We start from the raw sequence: 14,298 nt of genomic DNA, 5'->3' as shown, positions 1-14,298 counted from the left end.
CTATTTACTATATAAATAACTGAGTTGGATCTTGTGTATCATAATGGATTTTCTTTTTCTATTGACTCGTACAGATTTAATAAAAAAAATATTGAATAAGGTATTCAACACCAGGGGCTGAATCGAGAAAAAGAAATCTTTATTGGTTCTCTCTATTTCTTTTTCGTTATGAAGAGAATGAATTTTTTTTTTTGAAAGATCAGACAAAAACATGTTTGAACATCAGACATGGATTGTTTTTGGCAAGCACATTTTGTAATTATATTTTTGAGAAATTAAATTGGTGGAATCGTTGCCAATGAACTTGTGGTCTAGTGGCACCCGGTGTCCCGGTTCACACTCCTACATGGATGATGGAAGTGGGTTTGAGCCTTTATTGACTCTTTGTGCTTCAGTAGATTGAGAAAGTAGCTATGAACAGATACTACATTGTAACAGAGTCAGTAGTACTCAAAAAAAAAATTGGTGGGATCGTTAAATCCCATATAACTAGAACTTGTTGCATGTCAATCTCGATTTTGATGTGGATAAATATTCACCTTGCAAAATAGGTATATTGAATATCATTTTGGATTAAGATCCACAGTGCAAGGTGGATATCATTCATAATATCATTTGATCAATACATTCTTGGTTTTTGCATCCAGTAAAATTGACCTGCAATGCAGACATGAACCTAGGATTGATTTAGCATTCTCTGAACTCTCTTTTGGTACCTATGACAGACATCTCATAATGTCACAAGGCATCAAGATAACAAGTCTACAAGAAGGGGCAGTTTCAATGATACAAAAAGCTCAAAAAATGGACTGATTTAAATGGTTAATGTAGGCACAAATAATATTACAAATGAATATACAGCTGTTGTCAATTTCTTTCATCCCCTCCATTCTCTCTCAAATCTGGGGCAATTGTGTTGGTACATTCTATATTTGATCAATGGGGACCAAAATTTACCAATGAAATATGTGAAAAGGTTCATAACTTCAACTTCGTTCTCCACATCTCTCCAATAACCTTTTTTGGTGCGGGATCATCAGGCCCTCTGTCTCGTTGTCCTGATGTAAAGTATAACCATCCATCCCAGAATCCAACTAGAGTGGTTTTCACACGGTAAGGAAGTTTCCCAACAACCTCCCATTTCTGTAATGGTTACAAATCGTTGTTAGAAACAAAACAAAAAAACAAAGGTATTTCATGCGTTTGAGTTTAACATGTCACTTTTCTGGCTAGATGATGAATTTTAAGATAGATCAGAAGAAAAAAGAAAAAAGAAAAAAGAAAAAAAAAAAAGACCATTTGCCTCAGAAAGTGAGACCTTGATCCAATCGGATGACCAAGATCTCTTCGTTTTAAAACATAACCAAATACAGAAAAGGCGGGCATGGTCTGCATGGATCGAGTAAAAATATAAAAAAAAATTCAGGAAGGTGACATTCAGACATCTTTGTAGAATGATTGTAGTTATGTTGTTAAATGTAAAATGATATGAACCCTCTGCAATTCACATAATGGATAAAGAGGTGACCTGTGTATCAAAGTGAAACTTCAACACTTCTCCAACAAGTGTCATCTTTTTGGTTTCTGGGTGCTTCTCCGTTGTTCCTCCAGCAATAAAAATTGATCTGTTAACTATTGTCCAGGCAAACTCGATATGTGAATCTGGCTTGGGCATTGGAGGCAACACTTTCCACTTCATATCATCATCTAGCATGTAAACGTCATCATATACAACCTGGAAAGTCCAATTTACGTGGTCATAAACAATCCCAAGAGCATCAAGCAAACAAATCTTTTCATCTCAGAATCGTCCACTAGAAATTTTGAAAGATGTGTGAGAATTGGGAAAGGTTGATCCTAAACCAATTTTCTATAACAAAGTCAAGTCATGGTTCAACACTTCAACCGAAGTAGCAGCAGTAGTGAACGAATCCTTAGAATGAAGATGGAAAACATTTACAATTAAAGACTATACGATCAGACTATTAATGTACTGGTGAGATTACCTCATTTCGACGGGAGCATTTGAAAATGGGTGATCCTGGTTTGGCCATAAAATCACCTTCTTGACCACCAATAACATAAAGTCGATCATCAAACACAACACAAGCCCTGCATGACATTTGCAAAAAATTATTCAATCAGATGATGAAGAAGTCAAACATAGATGTCTTCTGGGCTTCTGGCGCTTAAAAAATTTCCTTGGTAGCAGATTGTCTGCAATAATATAAGAAAGCCAAACAAAATAACAAATAATCCCTGCACATTGTCACTTTTCTGGACAATATTAAAAGGGGAGTCATTCTTGCAGTTTACGTCCTTACAAGATCTAAATGCAAGTAACTACTTCATAAAGTTCGATAGACCAAAGGCTAACTTTGGTACAAAAGAAATTGTCTAACCTTGTGTAGTGTGTGAAGGCACTTAATTAAAATCACTATCAACTGCCCAATGTACTGGAAATTACTCGGGGAAAATCTTCCTATTAGTTTTCATGCATTTGACTGTATGTAGATCCAGATTATATCTCTACACCCTCCGTTTGCCCCTTCAGAGGAGGTTTTTGAGGGCAGGCAAGAGACCATCCTTGAGGATAAAAATCTCTTAAGAATTTTAAATCTTGAAGTGAAAAAATTGATTACAAAACATCTCAATAGCAAATCCACTAGAGAAATACATGCACTTTAGAGTCACTCTTAATATGAGAAAGTTAAAAATACCTATGGGGCCCACCACGAGGAATGGGAATCTCAGACCTCCACTCTGTTTCTAAAACTTTTCCATCTTTAACTGCAATACTCCAATGCTCTAATCCTGGAGTATATCGGTTTTCTTTACTCCCACCCATGACGTGAAGCCTGCCTTTCCAAAGTGTTGTTGCAGGTGCATACCTGAAATTCATTTCTTAATAACCTTCATATTCATATAGAATCCAAATGTCTCAATATTCATGATACATCTCCTTGCAATTAACTTAAATATATGTAATTTGAATTCTTACATGTAACAAATTGATAGAAATCTTCTTACCTCGGGACTGGCAGAGGAGGCATGTCTTTCCATTGCTTTGTCTCGGTGTCCAGCACAAACGTGTGTGCTGTAGGGCCTCTACACTGGGGACCATATTGTCCAGTGACAACATAAATATATCTGCCATCTGTTACCATACCCAAATGTGAATGGGCCATTTCTTTGGGCATATCAAACCTCCCTCCCCACGTGTTATCTGTGAAGTTGTATATATCAACATGAGAATGAACCTGTTACATGAAAGAATACACTTGAGGCCATCACCTTTTTCCCGAGACTGAGTTCAAGAATGCAATAATAGATTCAATTTTGGAAAGTTGCTTTGTGACACACCATAATTAATTATAAATTTAGAACTAGTAAAACAATGCCTGCATTTGATATTTCTGATGTGTTCTCATGACAAACCAAACTCTAAGTACCGAAAGTTTGCCACCCTAAAGCAGCTAAAAAACACATGGGCATAGAATCCTACATTTGGCAAGTCATCGTATTTCAATTTTGAAATTCTATGTAAAGATTAATAAATTCAATAGTGTCCAAGTCAGGCAGGTTTAGTAATTGTTTGTAGATTAAAGATGGATTACAAAAGGCAAATATCATCTCAACTTCTCCAAACAATAACACTAAAATGAAGAGAATCAAAACCAACAAGGCTAAGCATATGCTCAGCTGCAAGAAAACAGAAAAATAAGCAGTTGGTATCCTCACAGAATCAATGGTTCCATATCCAGCAAAGACAAAAAGAAGGTTCTTGATTTGTATGGCTGCACCATCAAGACGAGGCACGGGTGCAAAAGCCATCTTCTCCCACTTTAACTCGGGGGCTGGCAAATCTGCAAAGGTAGCAGACAATTTCCTCTCTTTAGTGCCATCTTTTTTACCCTCCTTGGCCGAATCCTGTGAATGAAGAATGCCAGTTTTGAGCCACCAGATCCAGAAGCATCTCAAAAATTAGAATCTCAAGTGATAACCCATCAACTATGCAGCAAAATACAAGCTTATTTAAACAGAATGGGCATGAAAAATGAGCAAAATGTCCACATTCCTCTGAATAACTAATAAAAACAAACAAAATGGGAACAAAGGAAAAGATAGATTTGTCTGAATAAGCTACCTTAGGGTTAGGGTTAGGGAAGTTGTTAGTCTGATTTGGGAAGATGACATTACTGGATTCCGGGACAGCCCAATTACTGAAGGCGGCGGAGGAAGATGAAGAAGTAGAGGAAGCCCAGAGCAGATCTGCCACGAGAGCCGCCCCTAACAGCCCTACGCACACAAACACCAACTTGGTTGTTCTGGGTTTTCCGGCAGCTGCTCTGCCGCCCAATCTCATCTCATCAGCTGCTCGCCCTCGCCTCTACTGATTATTTACCTGCTACGATAATCTTAGATGTAAATGTGAGTACTGAACATAAATTCCTCCAAAACTTTCTGCTTCTTGTCTTCAATTCTGCGTATGAAATCACAACTGCATAACAAAATAAACAGAAGAGTTGTTGTTCCTCACTTCTACTTGGGATGGGAGTTGATAGGCAAGCAATCAGTCAAGGAGAAGATTATGTGAACACTATATTTTACGGGTAAAATGTACCCTTTTTAATGTAATCATACAATTTTTTAAACATTTAATTCTATTTGATTAATTTTTCTTCAATCACAACTCTTACATCTTTATGATTGCTCGAAAATTTAAAGTAGGTAACAAAATGGAGTAAGATTGGTTTGATAAATATAAGATTATAATTTCGATTCTTAGTAAGAGTGTCTTATTAATATTCTTGATTTGATCAATTATTGGTGAATTATGCTAATTTAGCTCAGCGAGTTGAGCTTATATACACTATCAAATAGTAGTTGCAGGTTTCACCTGTCATTCAAAAAAGATCTTGTCATTAATTTGGTAATCACAATATTTCACGATCACAATATTTCACGTGTTTGACTTCCATTGGGAGAACAACTTATCACGGAGGGAGGGGAACAACCTATTATGGGGAGTAGCTTAGCAACTTAAGATCATGAGAAGTTCCAAGTGAAAGATATAATTTACCTTAAAATATTGTTTACCAGTTCATAACTCTTTCATATTAATTGATTACTATCTCATGTGAATATTGAAAGTTTGACACTAAACGCCAAAAGATTTTCTCATATGATACAAAAAGAACCAACATAAACTTGGTTCCGGCATGATCACAATGTGCTCAAACATGTAACACATTTGCATTCCCAAGCATTTTTAATCACTCTCCATTACAAAATCTTCCCAGAAAAAGAAAATCAAAAACAAAAACAAAAACAAAAAACCTACTAACTATACAGAAAATTAGATATCAACTATATAAACGCATCATCACTTGCACTGTCACCACCACCACCATCTATACCACAACTGACCAAACTATTTTTAGCATGAACTCCAGAAAAATTTACGATGCACATGCTGTTTGTTTGTGTGTCAAACCGGAATGACATCTGTTTTTGATGCATCTTCATATCTCAACACGATGCCCTCAAGGCTAGCGGGGAAAATGCATTTCATCCACTGACATCCGGTCGTGAATGGTTCAGGAGGAGGGACAATCATAAGGACGTTCTCGTTCCTTTGTACGACTCCCATTACACTCACTGTGCTTCCTTCTTTGATATACCTACCGAAATGGCAATGAAGTTAGCATCCATCCCTGACCACCTCTCGTAAATCGGTGAAACAGTCATAAGGAATAAAAGAGGCAAATTCCACTGCAAACTATTTAGACTATTTTCTAAAGTTCTCTTATTCAAAGAAGAAGAGGAAAAAAAGCAGCTATGAGAGGAGAAAAACTATACCCTTCCTTCAATCGCATTATACGATCATCACTTGAGAGATTTCTCTCCCCCAACCACCTGGTAAATTCTGGGGATGAGTCCTTATTTGAAGGATTGACATCAACAACCACAGACTCCTCCACATAGGCAGTGGTTTTTGCCCCACAGCCAGTCTTAACCAACGCCCTCAATCCAGACTGGAAATCAGAGATGTAGAAATCGACCACGTGCTTCTGTAAAAATATATATGGACAAAAAATCAGGCCAAAATCTTTAACTCAAAAGAGTTAATATCTTTTTTTTTTTTTTATAATATAGCAGGCTGCTCGAGATTTAAATATAAATAGTCTCAAAGTTGTTTCGGTGAGTGCATAGGATGAAATTAAACATAACAATTAGCTGAGAGTTATGTAGCAACTCACTTCTGATGATCTAATCCCCCATGTAAAGCGACGATGTGTAGGATTTGCAGCTTTTGAATCCCAACCTCGATACTCGTATAAACTTGTAGATGTATACACACACCTAGGAACCTTCTGGAAAGATGATTCGAGAGGCACATTTCCGCAAGTTACCACCTTTACAAAAGACAATGCACCATGACTCAGTCATTGTACTGCACACTTATATGCTCCAATTAAGGTAACAATTAGAAAATACATTCCATGGTCTATATATACACCTAAGATTTGGGACGAGCTGACATAGTGTCACATGATGCAGATTTCCACATTCCAACTAAGGCAATAAAATATAAAATATATTTGTTTTGCTATAATCTAAGATTGGGTCAGGATCACTCAATTGGGCTATAATGCACAGAGGCCAAACCACACTAAAAGACTGAATCCAATCAATTAGCTAGTCTAACCCATGACCTTATAAACCCCTATGTTCTCTCTTATTTTTTTCAATGCGGGCCTCTTAACATGCTTCATAGTGCAGATCTCCATTTCTATTTACAAATTTTCCACCTTAGTTTGGGATGCAAAAGCTAACACAGTGCCACTCAACTAATTGAATTTCTCATTATTGTTGGTGAAAGCACTTACCCCAGAAACCTTGACATATTGCCCATTTTTTGCAGTTCTTAATTCAGCATCTGGATATTGAGCAATGAAACCGATGATAGCTCTTTTTCCCCACCAAGAGTTCCATATGAATAGAGCTGCAACAATAGCAAATAGAACAATAACCACGATTAAGAGTATAGGATTCTGCACAGCTCCAAGAATAAACCCTCCGGCGATGAAGCCCATGAGAAATAGCAAAATCATTGCCCATAATATAGGTTTAGGGAAGTTCTTTCTGAAGGAGAACTCATCATGTTGGGTAAGAGTTGTCACAGCTTGGTTGTTGGCAATAGAAGGACCGTGCATTTTCATAGAGCCCATTGAATCCAATGGACCAGAGACCTTTCTTGGTGCCCCAGAAGAATTTAGTGGGCCAGAAGAGATGGGACCGGAAGTGATCAGACCAGTTGCTGGGAGAACTGGCGGTTGAGGACCTGAGTTTTGGCGTCCAGTTGCTCCACCAGATTGAGGTCCCGACACCTTTTTCATAGGCTCCCCATGCTTATTAAGAGGCCCAGAATTGGATTTCTTCATTGAAGCTGAACCAGTAACCATTGTGGAAGAAAAAGGACCTGAGGAGTAACTGGCCCTGGCAGCAGCGTTAGGATTGATAGGTCCTGAATGAGTTCTGGAAGGAGCATTAGAAATGGGCCCAGATTTTCTCGACTTAGAGCCATCCACAGGGATGTCAAACATTTTCCCAAGTTCTCCAGACTTCTTGATGTCACCACCAGTATAGGGCATGGCCACCGAACTCATTGTTGGGGGTCTTTCTTTTGGCTGTTCAGGCCGACCTGACACATAGAGCCCATTGCTGAGCTGGTGAGATGGGAATCTAGAACCCATCAAGCTACCTTATGAAGCAAACCCTGCGAGTATAAACAAAATATATCTTATGGGCCTCAAATCTTGGACATTAATTAGTACCTTGCAAACAAAATTTATGCATTACTTGAAAGACTTTTACTATGAACTACAGGTCAAACGCTCTGAGATCAGATAAATTTCTTCCGGAGCATAAAAATATATGGAAGAGAATATACACACCAATAAAGGCCCATTCACGAATCCACATGAGTCGAAAATTCACTAACTTACGAAGTGAGAAACAGAAACTTGAGCGTGTATATGCATCATAGGCATAATATCAGAATCTCATTATCCTCAAATGGGAAAGAAAAATACAAGTTAAGATTCAAAATAGCAAATGTTGATATGTAAACTAGGAAGAGTAGGAGAAGAGAACAACTACCAACTTTAATTAATAAGGCAAGCATTACCAGCCAAGCGAATTGTCTACCGAACTTTCAGATACAACACCTAATAGCAAAATAAATATGAAATGTACTTTTCACAAAGCAAACAAAAAATTTTTGACAAGATCTTAAAAGGAAAAGGCAAATAATTCAAATAATCCTTGTCCAACAACATAATCTTTTACATTGTTAATAAAGAAAATCTTCAAACAATATCAGGGAAGGAAACAAACTCAACAAGCCATCTGGAGTTTTATTTATTTATTTAACTATCCTTCAAGCAAGAAAAAATGGATAAAGAAACCAATATAACCAAGTAAAGCCAGAACATTGCTAACCTAGTGTAAGCCAGAGGACGAGAGAAGGCTGACAAAGTTGATACTAAGCATCCAGAAAGAAGCCCAAATAAAAAGAATTCACCTTAACTTTGAACCAGTAAACAGGGAAAATAAAATAAAAGTGAGAGACTGTAAATGGAAAGCTCCTAAAGTTCTCCAAATCTTTCAATGAATGTAACCAGATGAAGGATTTTAGATGATGATTACACTCCCATTTATCCACATCATATAGAAGGCACTCCAAATGACACCTAATGTATGATCACATAAACTTAGTAAGGTGGCTTTTAGAATTATTGGATCTTTGCACTAAGATCTGAAACAAATAATCAATTCATAAACTCTGCACCAAATCTGGGGTTTAAAATCCAAATGGAGCTCAAATGAAATTAAAATCACAAGATCAGAACAGCCAAATAACTAAAAACAACCCAAGTTTTCTGAGAAAGAGAACTCGAAACCAACAGCAATTACACCCCCACCCCACTCCTTGGAAATGCCCAAGATTCAATTTTTCCATTCAGGGAACTGAAGAAAAGTCCATTTCTTAAGCTCCTTCCGGGTACTTACCAAAAAGACCTCACTCCTTTAAGCACATTCTATCCCAAATGAAGCCACCAGGAGCAATTCCCATTTCACAATTCTTATCCCAAACAACTAACCACAATGTAGAAATGTCACAGAAAAAAATATGCAGAAGGAAAAAGGCAAAGATCTGAGTTATTGTACACACCTGAGAAAGATGCAGATCAAAAATCTGAAGAGAGTAGAAGGTACCTTTTTTTTAAAATGTTACTTGTCAGGTGCGCGTTTGTCTGTTCGTACTAGTAGCTAGACTAGATTGTAGTGCGATCCCATCATCCGTTAGCTCTCTCTTTCTTTCTCTCTCTATGAATCTTCAGAAAGCCGCAACAACTGGTGGGTTGTCTCGTCCGGCAATAACCACCAGCCCAGATAATAAACCAACAAGCAAAGGAAAAATCATTATTAGGGTTTATATACAAAGAATCACTCCGATATTTTGAATATTATATAATAATAATACATAGTATAGCATAAAAGCCAGTAAATTTGTAGTGAGATGAAATTGAGAAAGTGACGGTGAGTGATAGTGAGAGATAGAGAGAAAGAAAGTGACAGATTACTGTCTGAGTGAAGAATATGATACGGAAGAGAGTAATTAAGAAAAACAAAAGAAACAGTGAAAAAACAAAAAACCTACGGCGTAGTACAATCTTCAGCTCCTCCTGCGATGGGGGGTTTTTGTTACTTTTACACTCGCTGCTGTTTAGCCTGTTGTTACTATTTGCTGTTAAAGTTTGAGCCTTTTGGTCGTTTGGATGCCCTAATCAAAGCAACAACATGCTATTTAAACTATCTTTTACTAAATATATCTTTTCAAATATTATATTTAATAATAATATAATAATTCGTGATATACTGATACGTGGTGCATTTGATTTATTCAAAAAAAACATAAAATAAGATGTAAGTGGCATAATTGTGATTCTCCTAAATGAGATGTCACATATTCAAACTCGATAAAGACATTAACTCTTTGTGTTTCAGTAAGTGCAGATACTACATTGTAACATTAAAAAAAAAACATAAAATGTATATATCAATTATGATAAATTAGTCAATTTGTTAACAAGTTAATTATATAAACTCATGCTAGATGATAAAAAAATTTAGGTCTATCTCGGAGCGAACATGGGTGGACCCGGACCATTAAACGGACAGAGAAAGACCCAATAAATTTACCAAAAAAGAATATGTCTATATTATCTCTCATGTTATTTGTAGTGTAGTAAAATTTCTTTTTGAATATACAAGATAATCGACGATTTAATATCAAGAAGTTTGTATAATATGATGTGATATTAACATACAATATCATTAGTATATATAGATAATCAAATGTTTACTATTACATTAAAAGTTAACTTTATTTCTTCTTATCTGTTTAATAGGTATTACAGTTAGAATGTCCATCAATAACATAATGTTTCACCTCCTCATGGGATATATATTTTGTTCCTTACAAGAGTTTTCTTCTCCACATCATCAACAAAATATTCATCTATTTGATCTTCATATTATCATCACTATAAAAGAAAGAACGAAAAAAAAAACTACATATACAGCTGCACCTAACAAACGTAGATTCCATTTTTCATGTCAGCATGCTGCTTTTATAGCGTGTAGTTCGATGGTGCATGTGAACCACTTAATTTTCTTCCTTTCTACACAAAAAAGTTTTGAAGTTGTAGATTATACATGTACTTAGCATCAAATTTCCTTCCCAAGGTTTCTTGGGTTTTTGGTGGATTTTCGGATGGTGGAATTGTGAAAGTGAGAGAGTAGATAGATAAGAGAAAATGTAAAAGTATGCATTGCAATTAAGGGTTTTTTTTTCTTTTTTTTTTTAAAAGCCCACATGGGAGAGTAAAAAAAACTCGATTAGTGCATGTTTCACACACCAATTGCATGTAGTGGGCACGTGCATTACATGTGCCCGATAGACGCGTAAATGGTAACATTATCAATGTTTTTCTTTCTTTTGTTTTTTTTTTTTTCATTTTCTTCCTCACCTTTCCATTCTCTCTCCTATTTGGCACAAAAAATCTAACACCCACCACCTCACCCCAATCTTTCTTCCTAATAAATATGAAATTTAAAATCCTAGTGAAGGCTCAAGAAATTGAAATTCCTTCAACCAAGAGTGTAATTATACTACTATTAGGTCTAGCTAGTAGAGTTTTCAACTTCTTATGCGTATGTTTTTTGTTACTTACAAGTTACACTTGCTACTATGTAGAGTATTTACAATGTTTATTGTTGTACATTGAAGTTTTATTCTCCATATTATTAACAAAATAATCTATTTGAACTCTAGAAGAGTTTTTGTTTCTAAGATATCATTAGTCAGGTTAAGGTTAATACTTTTTTGTATTATGACGCATTTGGGTTTAATGAGGGAATTAGGAGAAAATAATTATAATTCAACACTAGAAAAATAATATGAGAATAAATTAAAATATGAATTCAAATTTCATTATTTGGTTGGTTGAATATAATTTGTAGAACTTTTAGTATTTTTATTTTTTTTTAGAATAGTAGAATTTTAGTAATTTGGAAGTTAGTTGTAACGGAATAAATAGTATAAAAAAAAATAAAAAATGTTAACTTTCAAAATAGCAATTATGTATTTTAAATTTAAATAATAGAATAAAATATAGTGTTGGCACGTGAAGACTAACAGAGCATTAAGCAGTTGTTCACCATATACATATCACATATTCATCACTCATTACACCCGGCTTAAAACATGGGAAGAGCTAGCTAGGTGTTACATGAAAGAATCTGATGGATCTAACTAAAGAAATCAGCATGGAATATATACTCATACTACTAAGCTACCAAATCTGCTGCCAACCCAACAAATAATAAATTACAATAATACCCCTCATTTAAGACGGCTTACTTCCAACGGTACGATAAGTTTAATTCTTGTCACAAATATTGAGTGTTGGATTTGAGTTGAGCTCTTTATGTATAGAATTGCACAGTTTGGTGTTGAGTATTGAAGTTAGATTGACTCGATTACTTTCTCATGAACTTGAGGCGCGTCATATAATTTGGAGTACAGTTCAGCAAAATCATAAACCTATATAATACTCCTTAATAATAATAATAATAATAATAATAATAATAATAATAATAGTTAATCTTGCATCCCAATACATACTATATAATCTTGCATCCTTGAATTGGAATACACCTTTGTCTTCTTCTCATTTAGTGTCATTGCAACTGCAGCCTTTAGTTGATGTCTTCATGATGTTGTTCAACCATATGTGTTCAATTCCACATATATGTAAATAAGATATTTGGTTGAAATTTATACTATTAATATAATAAAAATAAAATCATTCATTTTAACTTCCTGCCCAAAAAACTCATATACTATTAGGATTTGCGGAATATTGAAAAATATGGTAATAAAATTTTAATTCGTACTACAATTCTAATATTTGAAAGTGTACATTTATTTGATTAAAAAATTAATGTAAAAGTATCACTCAATTAATTGAACAATATATAACTCATTTATCTGCAATCGTCTTAAAAAATAGATATGTAATATGATTTATGTAATTATATTATTACTAAAATAAATATGGGAAAAAAGAGAAAAAAAATTAATTGTAATTAATATAAAAATTAATCCAACTACCTATGTTTAACTTAATTACCATAATAATTATTAGGTAATTATTATTATGCAATTATACTAATATCTGTATAACAAATATCAAGTATTGAGTCATTAAAGAGACCAGCGGTTCCCATGAATCCCAAATACAAAGAGCATTAAGTCATTGAAGAGACAAGCGGTTCCCATGAATCCCAAATATAAAGAGCAGTGACACATAAAACAACTTAAACAAGTTTCCGTCAAGACAATATTAAGTTCCCATGAATTTCAAATACGAAGAGCAGTGACACATAAAATAAGTCCCCGACAAGACAATATTGAATTTCCATAAATCTTAAATACGAAGAGCAATGACACATAAAACAAGTTCCCGACAAGACAATATTAAATTCTCATGAATCTTAAATACGAAGAGCAGTGACACATAAAACAAGTTCATGTCAAGACAATATTAGGTTTGTAGCAAATGAAGTTAGAGCAGTGCACGCATGAGTTGAAATACATAGAAGTTTTAGTATATTGATAGGAAGTGAGGACATCCTTTGGAGAATTTGAGAGGGGCAAGGAAGCATACACAAATGGGGTGGTGAAAAATTGACATAAAACATTTGTAATGAAGTAATTTGGTTGTTTGGCAATTTGGCACCACCCAATGTGTCACCTAACACATGATAATGAAAATCAAAGGTTGCCAAACTGTCCTTTTTAACTAACCCAACTGTCCTTTCACCCTCCCTATGTGGATTTCACACTGTCACACTAGCTAGTTTTGTTGTTTGAATTGAAATCATTAATGGGATTGGGCTTGGTATAATCTAAACTTAGCCCGTCCACAGTTGTTCCAAGGTCCAGTTTTTGGCCCGCTACAGGCCCACACATGACAATCTAGTCCAAGAATAATTTTTTTGAAAAGAAGAAAGAAAGAAAGAAAGAAGCAAATAATATAGAGTTGATTTGACCAATAAATTATAAACAAGACTTGGTAAAATGATGCATAAAGAGTGATGATAAATTCATGTTTTATTAATTTAGAAAAATATCATTTTTTGAATGATGAGAGAAACTCGCGAACCACACATGATTATATGACATGAGAAGTAAATAGCACACTAGGAATATCGTATGTGTGACCGAGAGGATGTTGATAATAATTGAATCCTCAAGTACAATAATTATATTCTACTCATTCAATCACCCATTCCATGACAACAAGAGAAAGAAAAGATGCCCACCCAGGCAGTTAATTTAATTAGTTCATAGGTGGTAGATTATGAGCAATGATACAACATTGAACCCTAACATAGTAACATGCGCAGTGTGAGAGTAACACTCAACGTGTGGTAGGCTCTTTGTGGATACTATACACTAGTTCTTACACCTAATAGGCCATTGAATCACTATAATTTACTCATCAGTTATCCTGTTGGGTTGGGACGTGGGGTCTTAGGGGATTAAAATTTTGTGTGCAAGAAAAAGAAAAGATATTTTTGGTTGGGAGTGATCTTCAGGTGTATCCATCACCCTCAAAATATGCAACACTGATGATTAGTGAATGTAATTGAAGAAGA

The 14,298-nt window shown here is 35.1% G+C and overlaps 2 protein-coding genes across 6 annotated transcripts; both read right to left on the bottom strand.

The window, feature by feature from the left end:
• Nucleotides 1-566: 566 nt before the first annotated feature.
• LOC115997531 (kelch repeat-containing protein At3g27220-like) lies at nucleotides 567-4,593 on the bottom strand. The gene is made up of 7 exons (XM_031237104.1): nucleotides 4,148-4,593; nucleotides 3,742-3,930; nucleotides 3,031-3,260; nucleotides 2,721-2,891; nucleotides 2,007-2,112; nucleotides 1,529-1,735; nucleotides 567-1,143 (listed from the first exon to the last, which is right to left on the bottom strand). The coding sequence occupies exons 1-7, from the start codon at nucleotides 4,364-4,366 to the stop codon at nucleotides 979-981; spliced, it is 1,287 nt and encodes a 428-aa protein (XP_031092964.1). The 5' UTR covers nucleotides 4,367-4,593; the 3' UTR covers nucleotides 567-978.
• A 569-nt stretch (nucleotides 4,594-5,162) lies between these two features.
• On the bottom strand, nucleotides 5,163-9,584 carry LOC115997265 (uncharacterized membrane protein At1g16860-like). 5 transcript variants are annotated; one of them, XM_031236783.1, is made up of 5 exons: nucleotides 9,289-9,584; nucleotides 6,894-7,785; nucleotides 6,264-6,419; nucleotides 5,863-6,074; nucleotides 5,163-5,684 (listed from the first exon to the last, which is right to left on the bottom strand). In XM_031236783.1, exons 2-5 carry the CDS (start codon nucleotides 7,758-7,760, stop codon nucleotides 5,492-5,494), a joined length of 1,428 nt encoding a protein of 475 aa, XP_031092643.1. In that variant the 5' UTR covers nucleotides 7,761-7,785; nucleotides 9,289-9,584; the 3' UTR covers nucleotides 5,163-5,491. The 5 variants fall into 5 exon arrangements, with proteins under 5 accessions (XP_031092643.1, XP_031092642.1, XP_031092646.1 ...); XM_031236782.1 differs by having other exon boundaries at nucleotides 6,894-7,783; nucleotides 9,286-9,583; XM_031236786.1 differs by lacking the exon at nucleotides 9,289-9,584 and adding an exon at nucleotides 9,242-9,270 and having other exon boundaries at nucleotides 6,894-7,783.
• Nucleotides 9,585-14,298: the final 4,714 nt, after the last annotated feature.

This window comes from Ipomoea triloba, chromosome 11 (assembly GCF_003576645.1).
Source record: "Ipomoea triloba cultivar NCNSP0323 chromosome 11, ASM357664v1".
Lineage (NCBI taxonomy): Eukaryota > Viridiplantae > Streptophyta > Magnoliopsida > Solanales > Convolvulaceae > Ipomoea > Ipomoea triloba.
This window is presented reverse-complemented; position numbering and strand designations above follow the sequence as displayed.

What these genes read in the sequence shown, in the direction of transcription:
- LOC115997531 (XM_031237104.1), bottom strand. Translation starts at nt 4,366, where the DNA reads ATGAGATTGGGCGGCAGAGCAGCTGCCGGAAAACCCAGAACAACCAAG. An exon ending in TCCCTAACCCTAACCCTAAG is followed by an intron (nt 3,931 to 4,147) that starts GTAGCTTATTCA and finishes CTTCATTCACAG; the next exon opens with GATTCGGCCAAGGAGGGTAA. An exon ending in AATGCTCCCGTCGAAATGAG is followed by an intron (nt 1,736 to 2,006) that starts GTAATCTCACCA and finishes TGGACTTTCCAG; the next exon opens with GTTGTATATGATGACGTTTA.
- LOC115997265 (XM_031236783.1), bottom strand. Translation starts at nt 7,760, where the DNA reads ATGGGTTCTAGATTCCCATCTCACCAGCTCAGCAATGGGCTCTATGTG. An exon ending in AATATGTCAAGGTTTCTGGG is followed by an intron (nt 6,420 to 6,893) that starts GTAAGTGCTTTC and finishes TCTTTTGTAAAG; the next exon opens with GTGGTAACTTGCGGAAATGT. An exon ending in ATAATGCGATTGAAGGAAGG is followed by an intron (nt 5,685 to 5,862) that starts GTATAGTTTTTC and finishes CCATTTCGGTAG; the next exon opens with GTATATCAAAGAAGGAAGCA.